At 39.4% G+C, this 17,694-nt stretch overlaps 1 protein-coding gene and 1 pseudogene across 2 annotated transcripts in view; both read left to right on the top strand.

Annotated features, from left to right (window-relative positions):
- Positions 1-17,694, top strand: part of LOC148874162 (mitogen-activated protein kinase kinase kinase 1-like) — an 81,731-nt gene that overhangs the window by 14,101 nt on the left and 49,936 nt on the right. For both annotated transcript variants that reach the window (XM_088965602.1, XM_088965603.1), the window contains one exon: positions 12,065-12,222. In XM_088965602.1, the coding sequence (XP_088821728.1) occupies positions 12,065-12,222 (158 nt within the window). The remainder of the gene's footprint in view (positions 1-12,064; positions 12,223-17,694) is intronic.
- Positions 15,324-17,243, top strand: LOC148874163 (protein EXORDIUM-like 2 pseudogene; annotated as a pseudogene).

Here is a 17,694-nt window from a genome sequence, read left to right as displayed (position 1 = left end):
CAACGAGTCCACTTGCTGTGCTCCTTCCATTTTGCCTTGAAACAATATTTCAAGATTTAGAGTCCCCCTATTTTCCTAGTCAAAGAATCCTTCATCTCCCACACTTCCTAGGCTGGTGGTGTCGTTTGAGCTTTCCTCAACATCATCTTCCTCCACACTACAGTCAACCCACCCTTCGTTTTCTTTCTCCCTCTCCAACCTATTCCTCATGTACCCCAGGTTTGGATGATCTATAGAAGGATGTAGAACACTATTCTCATCTGAGTTCTGACGAGATACCCACTGTAGAGAGCTTAATTGAGCTTTTGGGTCTGGTTTCTGCTGCTGCAATTCCTTCTCCTTGATGCTTCTGTTTTTTTTTGATAGGAAACGGTAACTTTCATTAGATAAAACCAGAGGAACAACTATCACCTTCTAAAGTAAAAGGTGACCCCTGAATAACAAATAACTAAAAATACTGCACAAAACAAAACCTCCCGATTCACCCCTTGTTTTGCTAGGTTGTCAGCTAAAGCATTTTCTGACCTGCTAGACCAATACACTTGTGCAACCTGCTCCCTTGTGAGGCTCAATAATCCCCTTACATGTTGTCTAAGGGACCACGTTCCCAAACTATTTGATTGAAGCCAACCTATTACTAATTTGGAATCCCCCTCCACTTCTAACTGTTGAAAACCCAATTGCTTGGCCCATCTGAGCCCTTGGAGGAGAGCCAATACTTCAGTTCTAAGCGGGTCCCCCAAACCTATTGGACCAGAATACAAAGCTAGGATTTTTCCTTCCGCATCTCTAAACACGCCCCCTATTCCAGAAGGTCCGGGATTCCCAATAGAGCTGCCATCAAAGTTCAGTTTGACATTACACTGCATAGGAGGGGACCAAACTGCTTGTATGGTAGCGGATGAAGTAGAAGACCTTGCTAAAATACTCCAGTCTCTAAACAAATCATCCATAGAGACATCCTTGAACAGTTCAAGAGTTTTCAGCCAATGTACTGCCTTGATGGTGATCCCTTCAATAACTTAAAGGAGCTGATTTTTTTTTTTTCCCTTGGAAAATCCTATTATTTCTCTCTTCCCACACTGCCCACAAGATAGCTGCCCTCGTTGTTCTCGACATCACCCTTCCTTTCTTCTTTGGTTGTTGGAAAAAGCTAGGGTCAAATAAATCCGCTACGCTTGTGGGAGGAGTCCACCTACAATCAAAGAGAGTGGAGAACCAATCCCAAATTAGAGTACTAAAAGGACAAGAAATTAATAGGTGATTCACCGTCTCACCATTCCTCAAGCAAAGGCTACAGACATGAGGTGACAAGCACCAATTTGGTCTCTTTCTTTGAAGCACTTCCAAGGTATTGATTTTTTGGAGAACCACTTCCCAACAAAAAGCCCTTACTTTTGGGGGGGGGGGGCGGAGTGCTCCATACTTCTTTAACAGGAAAGGAAGATACTGGGTTAGAAGGAAGGACCAAAGCATTGAAAAACGAAGAACAAGAAAAACTACCTGTAGAAGTTTCAGCCCAAATTCTACCGTCAGGAGAAGAGTGGTCTAGAAAAACTGAACTTAGTAGAGAAAAAAATATCATTTGCCGAATCCACTTTTGAGTCCCTCAAAACTCTCCTTAGTCCTAGATCCCAAGAATCCCCAAAAACATGAAAAGAAGAGATAAATTGAGATTTTTTCAAAGAAAGGGAATATAGGTTCAGGAATTTATCCTTAAGGGGAGATTCCCTAATCCACAAGTCCTCCCAAAAAAGAATCTTATTACCCACACAAGCATCATACTTGATGAAAGGAAAGAAGATAGGCAAGATACCAACAATATCTTTCCATGGGGAAAAGCACGAAGCCCTTGGGTCGAGTCCAGCGTCCCAACCATTTGTTGCCATTCCATGAATACTTTTTATCACCTTATGCCATAGACTCTCTTGCTCCTTAGGAAACCTCCATAGCCATTTGCCTAACAAAGCTGCATTTCTTATTCTAATATTTCTAATCCCTAAGCCCCCTTTGTCTTTCTTTCTAGACACCACTTCCCATTTTACCCTATGATCTTTTTTAGTATCTCCAGGTTCCCACAAAAAATCTCTCATTATTTTTTCAACTTGGTTTGCAATCTTAACAGGCAATTTGAAGGTAGATAAAAAATGCACTGGAAAATTTGCTAGTGTTGACTTAATTAGAGTGATTCTACCCCCTAAAGAGATGTAGTTCCTTTTCCAACCCGCTAGTCTTTTTGAGAATCTTTCCAAAACTAGGTACCAAAAGCGGTGGATTTGGTATTTCTCCTTCCACTGTCTTTTTGAGAATCTTTCCAAAACTAGCAAAATGCACTGGCAAATTTGCTAGTATTGACGTAATTAGAGTGATTCTACCCCCTAAAGAGATGTAGTTCCTTTTCCAACCCGCTAGTCTTTTTGAGAATCTTTCCAAAACTATGTACTTCTCCTTCTGCTGCAAGTTGCTGCCTTTACCGTTGGTCGAGCACTTTCAAATTCTAGGATACCCACAAGGGTCCCAACACATGCGATCCTTCATCTTCTCCATCGCTCCAAACAATGACCAACTCTTTGGCCACAACATCGTCTTCATCTTCGCACCCACCGGCGGAATCAATGGCACTACCTCTTCTCAACATCTTGGCTTTGTTAACCATACCAACAGCGGCAACCGCAATAATCACTTGTTCGGCATAGAATTTGATGTGTTCAAAAATCAAGAGTTCAATGATATCAGTGATAACCACATCGACATTGACGAGAACTCACTCACATCGAAGACTGATGAGCTGACCTATTATTGGGGTGAACCGGTGAAGATAGATGACGAAGGGTGTTCTAGGAATGGAGGTGGGAAGGGTATTTTTGGAAATTTTCATAAATATATTAGTCACATGATATCATATGTAACGAAAAGTTAACAGATGCTAATGGTAAGGGTAGACTTAGTTAATTCGCAGAAACAGTATGGGTAGCGTAAGTCAATTTTCAAACAGTAAGGATACACTTAGTCAATTAGCTAAACCATAAGGGTAGTTTAAGAAATTTACCCAGTTTTTAAAACCCAATATTACCTTCCATCCCTCTTTTGTAAGTTAGGTAAGAATCATTGCCTGTGAGTAAGAATTTTATGACCACTGTTATGGTCTTCCTTGATTCTTTGATTGCTCAAATAGAAATCAACGGCATCTACATCGAATCCAACTTCTCTCTCAACTCTTCTTTTCTTCTTTATTTTTCACAGTTGCCATCGAACATTGAACTACCACAACCACTCTTCCCTTTTAGCTCTCTCTCTCTCTCTCTCTCTCTCTGTCTCTTTCTTCTTCTTCTTCTTCTTCTTCTACTACTACTTCCTCCTATGCCCATCCTTGCAATTCTGTCACTGTGAACAATGGTCTCCATCCCACCATCGTTGTTGCGCCACCACCACTGAATCCAACCATTAGTTTCATTCTTACAGCCATTGCCTAGTCCATTCCCTGTAAGGCTGATTCATGGACCAGCTACAACCTAATCCTCCTTGCTTGTTTTCTCGTCGGTGTTTTACCAGTACATGGAATATTGATGACTCAGATTTAATCTCCTGGTGAACAGGAAGCCCTTGTCACCATCGATCAAAATCCCTTTGCTCAACCCCAGATTGCTCAATAGTTGGTGGAGGAACCAGACCACAGCCTCCCGTCTTTTTGACATGGAATTCCTCGCTTGTCTTCTGTAAAAAAAAAATCTTAAAGATTACCACTTTGGCACTCAAGAGAAAGGTATTACTGTATTAGAAACACTATCGATCTCTCTGTCTAGATTTTGATCTCAGTAGGTATTGACTATTGATCCAAACACCTGTTCATGTTTCCATATTTTCATCGCATGTGAATAGATACGATGCGAACTGACCAAAACAATGGAACAGGGCTGATCCTAATACCAGGGCGATGGGGAGATTTCAGTAGTAAAGAGATCCTTAAGGTTTTGAAGTAGAACGTATCATGGGGGATTGGAGCTCCCTCTGACAGTGGTAGTTCTCTCTCTCTCTCCCCTCCTCTTTCACTTCCCCTGTTTTGCCACCGCCACTATGGTGGATTTGGTAACAACCTCTCTCATGGAGGATTTGGGTGATGATGTTTCCTAGCTAAGAAATCCAGAGATCAAGGTACAAGACTCTTTCCAAAGTTTGTCTGTAGTAGCAAAGAGACCAATGGACTGGACTCTTCTAGAAGTTCGCCTCTCCCATAGTTTTTTCTCTTATCTTATGGGCAAAAGGGACACTTCATTTTTTATTATGATCTAATGACAATGGCAATTATCAAAAGGGCAATTTCCTTAAACTACCCCTACTATTTAGCTAATTAACTAACTCCACCCTTGTTGTTTAGCTATTGCCTTAAAGTACCCAGATTTTTGACAATTGTCTAAAACCTCCCTTGTTGTTAATTTGCGTCACATTTCATTCACATGTGACATTACATGAGTGATAATTATTTTAAAATTCCTAAGATACCATTATTGTTCACTGCTGCTGTTGGAAGTTGTAGCGGTGGCAGTGATTTTGGTAGATCCAAAAACAGAGCTGAAGGGCGCAGAGGAAACCATTCTCCGAAAATTTCTAAAATACCCTTCACCATCTTTTGCGGTGATTTTTGGGAAGAAATCTTCCTCCCTAAAGAAAAGACAAAAAAGTTTCAGATTCTATTTTTGTTTCTTCATGCTCTCTCTCTCTCTCTCTCTCTCTCTCCTAGTTTCATGAATTTATAGTTTTCTTTTTATCTATCCATCGCTTTCCTTCCTTGTTCCATTTGAGCTTTTGCTAGGAGAATTTGAATGTCAAAATTTCTGGGTTTCTATTTCTGTTCATGATCATTCTAGTTTTTCTCTGAGAATTGTTAGCTGTGAAAGAGGATTTTTCTCTTGTTGCATCTATCCTTGTAGTATTTCTGAATTTTACATTCATATCCCATGGTAACGTGAATGTTTTCCTCTTATCTTGTTTCACCCAAATCATGCCATTTCATATTGATTGCCACTCCGATATGAAGTTTCTCCAAAAATGAATTTGAATGTTGGCTCTTCTGTAGCTTCTTTTTTCTGGTAGAGAGATAACGACAGATATCATTCTTAATGCTTCACTTGTGCTGGCCTTAGAAATAATTGCTAAGATGGTAGATGCCATAGTCAAGACTGCTGAGGCTCTGAAGGATATGCTTGTTGAGAAGGAGAATTTTGCTGAATTCTCATCTTATTAAAGTCGGTGTTAGAATCGAAGGAGAGTTTTGCTAGAATCGCCATTGTTAAAGTCGTCTGACCACCGGGGGAGGAGAGGAGAAGTCATTTGACCCTAGGGTTTGGGTCTGTGAGGGCATCCTTTGATCCCTGTCTTCAACCATTGCTACATCCCTTGCGATTCTTGTCAACAAAGAAAATAGGGAGTTACAGATTTGGGAGGAGGACGAAGGAAGAAGAAAATAGGGAGAACGAAGAAAGGAAGGGGATGTAGGTGCCCTCTTCGAACGCAAATCAGGAAGCAACGGTTCTAGGGAGTTCTAGGAGTTGCAGATCTGGAAAGGGGGCAGAGGAAGAAGAAGATCTGGGAGTTGCAGATCTAGAAGTTCTTTAGGAGCCATAATCCGCCAAGACTCATCCAATTTAGCACCAACGTTCTTGTACCATTTTATTTGCTTCAGATGAGTTAAAAGGTGCTTTGATGCCATGAAAATAAGTTAAAATCGATATTCAAAGGGAAAATGAAGAGAAAGAAATGGTAGCAAAAATCAGTAATAAGAACAATGGAAAAGAGAGAGAGAGAGAGAGAGAGAGAGAGAGAGAGAGAGTAGGAGATCAGTTTAGTAGGAGATTAGTTTTCTTCTTCCTTTCCCTCGATCAAGTATATGGTTGACAAACTCTATTGTGAAACACACTTTGAGAAGTTCTGACGACGTTCTGGTAGTACTCCACGTCTGGGGGTTGGGGAACACCACTGTCTTTACCATCTTCCGGCGGTGAAATACACTGTTTGCCGGAAAAAGGGATCAAGCATCATCATCGGAAATGCTCGTCAATTGGGTTTTATTTTGAAATTTGAGGAATAGTGAAGGGAAAATTTGACATTTCGTTTCTTCTCATTAGCACTTAATGACGTTGTCAATTTTTAAAAAATAGTTAGTCAATTTTGCAAACAGTAGGGATAGTTTAAGGAAATTTCCCTTATGAAAAACAAAAACATCAAGGATGATTTAAAAAAAAAAAAGGTAACTCTTTTAAACTACCCCTACTGTTCACGAAATTGACAAACTATACCCTTACTGTTTACATATTGTCTAACACTACCCCTTCTGTTTCTGACAATTGACTAGCTCTACCCCTACTGTTAGCATCAATTAATGCTCTATCACGATTTGTGCACATGTGACCCCACGTGACCTATAAAATTTTTTCAAAACCCATTATTACCCTCGTCCCCTGAGCCCCCCCTCTCTCTCTCTCTCTTTTTTTTTTTCTCTCTCTCTCTCTCCATTCTCAAACCTCCCCCCACCTCTGTCTCTCACCAGTCTCTCTCTCTCCATTCTCAGACCTCCTCCTCCACCTCTGGTCTCTCTGTTAGACAGTGAATGCCCTTAGCTCCAATCAGCATGATGTACATTATGACATTTATTGTAAATGAATAAAGTACATATTTGATTCATGTTATTGTGGTGTGTTTCTTGTAATACCCTTAAAATGGACACATATGAGACTCGTGTTAGTTTAGAATGTTAATAGCCATTGGATAGATCTGGGGAGATTTGTCCTACCAAAGCTGACACTGATGTACCGCTAAGTTGGTTGGGGTGGCTTGTCTCAGCTGTCAGGGTGAGACCTGAGTTACATGCAGTGTGGGTTTTCTTGAAACCCTGAATCGAACCAAAATTCTAGTATTTTCTTGGACCTTGGAGACAAATGGGCAAAACTGGAATGTTACACCTGACCCCTAGGCTCGATTATGATACTGCACTAGGTGTTGGATTAGGCTGTCTTTGATGTACCAATCAGTGAGATTCTTAGAGGGGGTCGAAACCTGGGTATGTTGGGACAGTCCGAGAATTCATCTGAGTGAGTGATCATAGTGACAGGATCAGCCCCTTTGTCGGACAAAGTGAATGATTGGGAAAATCCACTCTCTAATGGAAACCAAAACTGCCCATAGTGGATTTCAAATATGTTTGAAATTTGGTTTTGCAAAATATATTTATATAGAGATATACTTATATATTATGGTTTTACAAATTGTTTGCAAAATTTTTTAATTCCTAGGATCCATGTGAGTAGAGAGTGTAGCACTGTACCTTGCAGCCGAGGGAGAGGTCATCTTTTGTCGGGCAGTGTTTGATCATTAAGGCTGAGAGGTTAAGTGTAAGACCATTGAGGGTTATACTTGATGGGCTAATCTTGCATCTGCCCACAGTCCTTGGGCTTTCATAAGATGGCTGGACCCAATGACCATTTAGTGTAAATGTTGGGCCCATTAAAATGATGGACTCAAGGGTTCACTATATTCAATAATGAATTCGGCCAGGCCTTGTAACAGATGCTAGGTTGAACCCATGTGGCTGATGTGTAGATCAATGTTTGGGTCCCACGCCATACAAAGAGAGCCAAGCTAGCCAGCATTAAAAGGAAGTGAGCTTGAAAGCTTAATAGGCCTAAAGCCCGTTTCGAACTGGGTTAATTGGGTTAATTAAATAGGGGCGGATCTGGGTTTGGATCAGTAGATAAGGATAAGAGAATAACTCTTATCCACTTAAAGAATCCAGATCCAAATAAAGATTTGGATCAGGGAACTCCTAATTTGATTAGGAATAAGATGTTCTTCAACTGTAGATAAGTTAAGGGATTATCCTTATCACTTAAAGAGTCCAGATCCAAATAAAGATTTGGATCAAGAGACTCCTAATCAGATTAAGAGGTTCTCTCTTTAAAGCTATAAATAGAGAGCAGGGCGGATCTGAAAAAGACACATAAATGTTACAAAAGACAACTCAATTTGACTGATCCTGCCTTCAGTTCTTTTTTTCCCTGCTCTTGCCGCCCCTACCCTGTTTGATCTCCAATTCTTGGGACTGATCAAGATTTGATCTTGATATTGTTTCTTGTTAGAAGAAACAATTTTGAATCTGTGCTCAATACCTCATTCGATTCTTGCTAAAGAATCAAATGGTTCTTGGTGAAGAACTACTTGCTGATTGTGCCTCATACTAAGCTGTGTTATTTTTAGTGGAGGAAGGATTTGGTACACTCTTTGGGCATTAACACCTGCGTTGGGAGGAGCTTTTGTGTGTGGATTTTGTATCAGGTATATCTCTCCCTAATCTTGGTTTTAGATTTGGTCCGGTTTGGCTACAAGAACAAAACTTGAAAATATAGTTTTCTAAATTGGGAATAGGATTCCCAGATGGGGGTAAACAAATTTTTGAAATTTCGCCCAACCTTCTTGTAGGGTTTGGCCATCAATATGATGGATTTCCCATCCCTTCAGTGGTATCAGAGCCAGGTTCAAGTCTTAAACCAAATTTGATTAGATTTGAATCTGCACAAATGGGCAGAAGGCGTTCTACCCGATTTGCGCAGTTAGCGTTTTTCTGGGAATTGGTTTCCAGATTTTGGGTGGATGATCTGGAAAATAAATCTTTATTATTCTGTTATTTATAGAATTGTTCTATGAATGTTTCTTGAATATTTGGGCTGCACATGTGATGGAGATCGAATCTTTCTAGTGCCAAGATTGGCGCACCCTACTATTTCTTTTCTATTCGATTTGGTCTGTAAATAATTTTTTTAGACAAATTGTATAGGAATTCAATGTGATGTAATAATAGAAAAAATTAGGTTTTTCTATTTTAATTTCATCTAGAGATTGTTGAAGTGCGCAACAGAGGAGAAGAAGATTTCGTAGAAAGAAGTTTTGCGATTTGCGATTTTGCAGATATCGATTCTGCAATTTGCGATTAATTGTTCTTTGCAGGTTTGCAGGATGTCCAAGAAAATCACAATGCATCACTTTGATTTTGTTTTCTTGATAATTTGATTATCTAGATTTAATTTATTATTCAGATCACTATTCTTGAATTAAATCTTGAGCTGGACCCCAAAACTTGGGCCAATTTACACTAGATTTGGTCCAAACTGGTTGGACCGAATTGTTGGTTCGATGGGGTTGGTTTTTTTAACCCAAATTCGATTTAGGCCCAAGGATTGATGGCCCACTTCAAGTTTTAATTCAGCCCACCTCTCTAAAAACCCAATTTTAATATGATAAAACTGAATCAGCCCTAATTTAGCTACATGGGCCAAACTGCTTTTTGCAGTACAGCCCATGTACCTAGATAATGTTATATGATAACATTATGGGCTCTGTTGGGCTGATTTTGATTTAATCTAATTAATTAAGGGTTTTACAGATATTTTAATTGATTGGATCAATTTGTTTTATGCATGTGATGTATGGATGTGTGATGTGCTACGTACATGGACCATAAGTACTTGGCCCCATGTTAATTCGATAGTGGCTCTTTCGCACACCATGGCTGAATGCATATCATTGCCATGGTGTCCATAAGATCATGGATTAGAATTTGGAGGAGGCTTCCTTACCTTTATCTCTGTCTTCATCATGTTCCTCGGGCTCAGCCCTTCATTGTTCAGAGGTGAAGAAGACTCTTTTGAAACTTGAGCTTGATCTGATATTGTTGCGTGTTGGTGCTAAGTAGTGGAGAGAAAGTCTGAATTAGGCTTCGGGTTATTATGGTTTGAGACTAGAAGCAGCCATGAGGCAGAGGAACAAGCGAAGAAAGATGTCATGGAAGGGTTGGTCTGGTTGGAGTGTAATTAAGAAGAATTCAGGGGCAGTGTGGAGCCATTAGAGCTTTTGCATGATCGAAAGAGAGGAAAACAAATATCAAGCGATGAGGTGAGGAGGCAGAGATGCGCTGGCTGGCTTTTTGATGTTCGTGGTGGTGGTTCAAGACTTCCATCAAATGTTATTCATTCTACGGAGGAAGTTCCCAAAGTTATTCAAGACTTCCATCGAATGTTCAGTCAATTTTATGTGGACAAAATTGCAACCCTAATCGTGTATATGGATGATAAAGTTATCACAGAAATTGGGATTTAGAGATCTAGAGACTTAAGCAATTCTTATCATCACATTTTTATGTAAAGATCTAGTCCTTTTTCATTATTTTTTTTTTGGGAATTGAAGTTGCTCGGTCAATTAAAGGTATCTGCATTTTCTCAAAGGAAATATATCCTAGATCTTCTTCAAGACATGGGAAAGCTAGGGGGTCAAACTAGCTCACACACCATGCATCAAACTGGCTCTCTCAGGCATTAAACAGCTTTAGAGGCTTGTTGGAAGACTCTTGTATCTCTCTATGACTCGTTTAGAAATGGCATGTGTTGTGGGTGTCTTTAGTCAGCAAATGCATGCTTCAAAGACCTCACATCTTATGACTACAAAATTTGATGATAAAAAGCCTACTGGTGGCTATTGTACCTTTGTGGGAGGTAATCTTGTTACTTGGAGGAGTACAATGCAAGGAGTTGTTGCTAGGTCCAATGACGAAGATGAATTTCAACCTTCTTACTGATAAAGTGTTTTTAAATTTCAATATGTTTAGTTCTATCATGAAGAATTGGAGACATCACCTGTGTGAGCTTGTCTTACTTGTCAAGTTGTCATTCCCAAGCTTGTATAAAGGAGGATTGCATCTAGTTGGTTGCTGGCATTTAATTGCCAAACTCTTTAAAAGAGAGCATTAAAGGACATCATTTTGGGTGTATTTGGGCGGGAGGGTAGTTTAGTAATTCTATCTGTAATTCTGTGTTTTTATTTAAAGCTAATATAAAGCTGGTCTGACTGCTTAGAGAGAATTAAGATGTTCTAATCTCTCTCTAATTAGTTTGGCAGTTTCTCTCCATTCTCCTCTCTCTTCTTTCTTTCTTCTCCCCTCCTCCCTTCTCTTCTTTTTTCTTTCTTTCTTCCTTTCTATTTCAGTCTAGATTGTTTTGTGCTTCTGTAATAGCATATTTTCACATGGTATCAGGGCAGGGAACAAGAGGAAGATCTGATTAGGGCTTTCTTTCACCATCAAACTGATTAGGGTTCCTTCTAGAAGGCTGTAACTGCTTGCCACAGGGGATTAGACTAGTTTCAGCAGGGTTTCTTGGTGATTAGTGATGGTTCTAACCATTATAGGTGCTGTGGTAGGTGATCAGTGATATTTGTGACCCTCTAGTAGATCAAAATCAAGAGGGAAAGTGATGGTTGGTTCTGATTAGTACCGTGAAGTGAAAAATATCTTCTGATTTTTTAATGGAACTAAGGCTATAAAGGGACTTCCAGTGATGTGGTAGGTGTGTTTGTGAGCTGTGAATATGATCAGGTTGATGAAATTTAGTTGTGAATTCATTTTTGTAAGAACAGTAAGATACTAGGAGGTAAAGTCAAATTTTATGGCCCTCACAACCTTTATGTTTGCCACCCTTAAGTTGAATGGCTGTGCAAACTATGCTGTTTGGGCAAAATTAGTAGAGGTTTCACTTACAGCTATTGGAATTTGGAAAATTAAAGTATTTCACTGATAAGAAGCCTGGAATTGATAATTCCATGTACTTGGAGTGGTTACAAGAAGATGCACAGAGTAAAACATGGCTGTGGAATTCTATACAATAGTCAGCAGTACTCTAATATTTCTTGATACTTCAAAGCAGATCTGGGAGCAGGTAAAGAGGATGTACTCAGGAGGGAGTAATAATATTACTAGGAAATATCAGTTATTTCAGTCCTTTTTTTAACTTACAGCAGGTTGATGTATCAGTTATTTCAATCCTTTCTTCTTCCTCTTGCTCTGATCTTTCTCTTGCTTCCTTCTATATTTTCTTGATTAAATACAAATTTTTATTGAAGTTTTTTTTCTCCGGTTGGAACAATGCTTAGATGATGATGCTGATCTTTTCTGTGTGCCTAATGGATTTTATGTAGATTCTGGTTCAAATTCATGTATTAATTTATTTTTACATAATGAGCTCTGCAGGATGAAACAAAACTCTATATCTTCCTTGAGCTTGTAACACAAGGTTCTCTTGCAAATCTCTATCGGAAGTATCGCTTGGGAGATTCCCAAGTCTCAGCATATACAAGGCAGATCTTGAATGGTTTGAAGTATCTTCATGATCAAAATGTTGTTCATAGGTGACACAACTAACTTGTTATTTTATTCCTATAGCTATTCCTTCATTTACTCTCTTGATACACATGTTTTTTTCTTGCTTCAGTCATATGATGCTTATTTGTTTAAAACTTGTACCTGGGGGAGCTGATATACAATTTGAAGTTTATGTAGTTCTGTCCTAGAATATCCATAGCTAGACGATAAAATTTTTTTATCAATAATATGGAAATGACTTATCTTTCCTTTTTGAGAAGTGGTAAAAGTATTGAGTTAATATATTGAAGAGTGGATATCCCAAAAGGCCTAACAGAAACTTTACATGGTTAATGAATTAAAATCATTTTCATACATCTTGATCTACATCAAAAGAATAATCAAACAGTATTTTGTCCCAGTAACTTGTGGATTAATCATAGTTCAACCTGAAGAAATCCTTCAAAATAGTTGACCAACTAATCAATGTTTTGGTGGTAGGGTGATGATCCAGCAGAATGGCCATCCTCAGTAATATGTTCGTTAGTGAAGATTTAAGAAAGTCAAAATTTATTTTGAGATGTCAGTTTCTGGGACAATTATTGACGAACATAATAATTAATAGGGGTGACACACTGTATGATCATTCTTTGGTCTATTTGTCCTTCAATTTGCCTGGTCAGGGCTCAGATGTAGTTCCATGATGCAGATGCAGAAAAATGGAAAGTAGAAGTGGTTTAATCTAATCTGATCTTGTGAGAAACTCAATTATGAAGGCCAGTCCAACAGGCATCCATATAGTAAGGTAGCCACTATGGGCCAAGTCCGACCAACTTTGTGACTGGAGTACCATTTGTCATATTTAACAAAAAGTGCCAAGAAAAATAAAACTGTTAAGAGAATAAAAACCTATTCAGGGCCCTCACTAACAGCTTAAGCTTTTAGGTTGAATGGTGCTTGAATAGGTTTTTATTCTCTAACGCACCCCTTCATGTGGAAGCCCATTGGGCTTGAAGTGTACAAGCACAGTCCCATCTTAACTTGTGCTGAACTTTAATTCATTATAATGGGGGTGAGGAGGGTCGCACACTAGACCATTTGGTCAAACCTTGGTCTGATACTATCTCAAGGCATTGTTCAACCTAAAAGCTTAATCTGTTAGGTGAGGTCCCTAATAGGTTTTTATTCTCTAACATTCACTCACACGTGAAAGCCCATTGGGCTTGAAGTGTGGACAAGCATAGGCCCATCCATACCTTGTGTTGAAATTTAATTAATTATAATGGGGATGATGGGGATTGAACACTAGATCACTTGGTCAAACAGGCTCTGATACCATCTCAAGGAACCGTTCAACCTAAAATCCTAAGCTGTTAGGTAAGGTTCCTAAATAGGTTTTTATCCTCTTACAAAAACCTTTCCTAGAAAGGTAATATCAAAGGAATATGCATTGTTTTTCAATAAAATTTTCTTGTTTCCTATCAATATATATATATCAAAGGAATATGCATGAGAAACAATATTATAATTATATTATTCTTGTATTGTGAGACCTACATATAGCTGCTCTGCCACTCCATCTCTATCAAAGCTATCTGCTGCAGAGCTTGTTGATCTCCACACGCATTGAATGAGGTCTTCACTCTGGTTGCTGAGGCTATAGCTTCTTTAACACGAAGTCTAAGGGCCTTCCTTCCTTGAACCACTCGATGGCTGTTTTTCTGTCTCCCTCAATTTTCATATGCTGATAAGTGAAAATCCCTAGATATCATGTCACAAGTGATATGGGAACAATGAAGTCATAATAGATTTTTTTTTTGTTATTTTTTAGTTAGATAGTATATGTATTTTTGGTATTTTACCTGTTGTCTGTGGGATCCAGCCTTGTATTTTAATTTTTCTATTTATAGTTTTGTTAAGTTCAAAATTTGAGTCATTGATTATTGTAGTCCAGCGAGAAAGAAGGAAAAATGAAGTAGGAAAAGAGAGAAGAAAAGAGAAGAGAAGAGAAGGAGAAAAGAAGAAGAAAAAGTGTTCTATTCAAAAGTTCATAGCTGGAGGCACATAAGTTAGTATTTATACTTAGGCAACAACTTACAATAAAAAGAATAGGGAAATACCAGAAATACCCCTGCGGCAATAACATAACATATTACAACAGTTATTTTGCTAATCAAAAAGAAAAAGGTTATTGATTAAGTGGTTAAGGAGTTTTGAGTTGAAGTATGATAGTGGAAATTCTATGATTTCTATTTTTCTTTGTTTTATAAGATAATCTAGCACCTTTAGTGTCTATTTAGATGTGTTAGTAAAGATTTATTGAATGATATTCTGGTTGAGAATTTGTTTACCTTAAACCATTGAGTGATTCTAGGTGCCATTACCAAAAAATGAACATCATTCTAGGTGTCCATTTAGTGTTTTTGGGTTTTCATTTCCATTTTCTTATTGCTTTTCATTCTGACATTATAGCCATCAACCCATAAATTCTTTATCAGAAAAGATTATTTAACATCTGTAAGGGACTAAATTTGATCCATGTACTTTTTTTCAACTAAAATTCAAAATTTTCTTGTTTGAACAGTTTTCATCTGTTTTATTGTAAACCTCCTTGCATTTGTAATGCCACCTATTGAGTTGCCTAAAGTTTTAATCACCCTTCATTCCAACAAATTTCATCCCAAAACTTCACTTAATACCCTTCTTGTAAGTTAAACTTATAGGAAAAAAGTATAAGAGTGAAATAGACAAGAGAAGAGAATGTTTTGGAGACCAAAAAGTGAGTGGGTGGCAGCCCCTCCCCTCTTATTATTTATGATAGGGCAACCTTAAAAGAGGGCAAAAAGACTAATCTGCCCTTGTCACTAAAAACATAACAGAAAACATAATAAACAACACTCCCCCTCAAGTTGGGTCATAAATGTCAATCGTTCCTAATTTGTTACAAAAAACTCACTATGGCATGGGGTAGACACTCCCTTAGTAAGAGACATCTAACCAATTCAAGGAAGTAACATAAGGAATACAAATATCACCCAATTCTAACTTTTCCCTTATGAAATGCTTGTCCACTTTTGTCCTATCATGTAGAACTGTGTTGTGTGCAATGTTGATAGGCACCTTATTATCATAGTAAAGGTCATAGGGCATGTTATTGGAAGTCCTAGTTGCAGGAGCAAGTTCTTTAGCCACAGTAACTTAGTAACTCCATGTGCTATAGATTACTACACAGGTTCAAGACTTGATTGGGCCACCACTCATTGCTTCTTACTCCTCCAAATCACAAGGTTACCTCCAACAGAAATACATGAACTAAAGGTTGATCTTCTATCACTTATGGAGCTGGCCCAATCTTTACTTTTATAGGTTTCAGTCTTCAAGTGCCTATGGTTAGCAAATATGATGCCTCTCCTTGGGTACTTCTTCAAAAACTTTAGTACCCTTTCTATGGCCCCAACGTGTGAGGTTTTTGGAGCATGCATATGCTGAAATACACCAATTGGATACGCAATGTTTGGCCGTGCCATAGATAGGTACAACAATCATCTGACAGGCTTTTGAAATTGTCTCACTTCAGTCTAGGACATCTTGCTTCAGATCTAGGACATACTTCCTTTGGGAAACGAAAATGCCTTTCTTTGATTGGGCAACTTCAATCCTTAGGAAGTGCTTAGAAGACCTAGACCTTTTACATTAAACTTAGAAGCAAAAATCTGCTTCAATCTCTGAATCTTTATCTTAAAGACAAGCTTATACTCAAACAAGTCTTAGGCTCACGAGGCCCAGACTCATATTCTAATGGATCTAGATTCTCACCCGAGCAGCATCTAGAGGAAATCTTGCATAACACCACTAGTCAAGTTTGTTTATACAAGGAAGCCACGTTAGCATAACTGAATGTAATTCTCCATGTGCATGAAGTTGGCATGAGGTGCCCATTGTAATGAGATACTAGCGAAGTAACCTGTGTTGAGCATGGGAGAGTGGCACTGGACAGGGCATTGAATCAACACAATAGTTAACACCAACTCTGGTGACATCTTTACCACATAATCTTGTTGATGAAGGGACAAAAGTCCGCATTGGATGGTTGTGATTGACAAATAGGTAGATTAACCTGAGTTGTGGGCCTCTTACTTTTTCTGGCATTTACTCATATGACACTACCACCTACTCTAGCGCCCGATACCGAAGATTAGGTTTTAGGTGCCTAAGCGAGCTAGGATTAGATCATCATCTGAGACAAAATTTGGCAACTTGTTAATGGAGTTCTTCTGAAAGACGTTGTTAGGTCTCTAATGGCTCATTCTATGGCCCTTGAAAGAAACCTCTGTTGAATGGGTTGGTCGCCGTCCCTGCCAGCACCATCGCCAGGTTAATAATCTTCACCTGCTCTCCTCTGTAAACCCCTCCAACACCACCTTGAGGATGTTGGCTCTTGTTCAACAGCATCTACTAGTTCTCAAGTATCACAATGGAATTATTCTGAAAGGCAACTTCACGGTTAACATTAGTTGGTACGGTAAGTTCTCCCCTGTCCAACACTCCATACTTGTCAACTTTTTTCAATCCCTAAACGCCCCTCAACTTTGTGTTGCTCCCTCTGTCTCGTCGTGGTGGCGATCTATTGACAAGTAGAAAGTGGGTTCTAGCAAACTCATCTTAGGGAGGCAAATCATAGATGAGGAATGCTCTCTCGGGAAGTCTCTCAAGACCTCTCACATCGTTGCTTTGGCTGCCAAAGAAGACCACAACAATGTGATCAACATGGTCTTCACGGCCAAAGATGTTGTTGTAGATGGGTTCTGTATGAGCCGTTGCGACACCCACAGTTTTGCTTGGGGAACTGTGGGAATAAAGAATAGTAAGTTCGCCTGTGTCTGTCGGTAACTCGGAGACTCAATGCCCCGACCAATGTGCCTGGCCCTTCCACTAGCTAATTTACGGTCCATAGACACTGCCGTTGGTGCCTTTGAATGGCGATGTCGGGGTCGACGACAAGATTATTAACCTGGCGACGGTGTTGGCAAGGACAGTGACCAATCCATTCAACAATGGTTTCTTTTAGAGGCCACCGAGTGCGCCATTAGAGGCCGTGCACCAATGCCCTGTTCGAGTCTGTCGCTGGACACCATTTCTTCGATAGTGACGGTGTGAACATGGTTCACGCTATTAGCATCCATGACGGCTTGGTTGCCTTGAATGCATTCGGGGAAGAGGACAAGTACCCTATCATAGAAGAGGAGTCGAGCAATTCCAAAGTGGCTGTGAAGCTCACTAATGGCCTTCGGAAAGACAGGGCGGCCAAGGCCTCGTTCTTGAACGAAACGCTACATCTCAGTGAAGCGACAAGCGTAGCTAGTCAAGCCGTTGTGGATGCTAACTGCATGAACCATGTCGTCACCATTGAAGAAATGGTGGCCGGCGACGAGCTCGAATAGGGGATCGGCGCAGTTACGAACGTAGACACCTTGAATGCAATCGAGGAAGAGGACAGGTGGGCCACGACTCCTTTAGAA

This window comes from Nelumbo lutea, chromosome 1, assembly GCF_056320005.1.
Source record: "Nelumbo lutea isolate HS-2025 chromosome 1, American lotus-T2T, whole genome shotgun sequence".
NCBI lineage: Eukaryota > Viridiplantae > Streptophyta > Magnoliopsida > Proteales > Nelumbonaceae > Nelumbo > Nelumbo lutea.
Note: the sequence above shows the minus strand (reverse complement) of the source record. Positions and strands in the feature narration are given on the sequence as shown.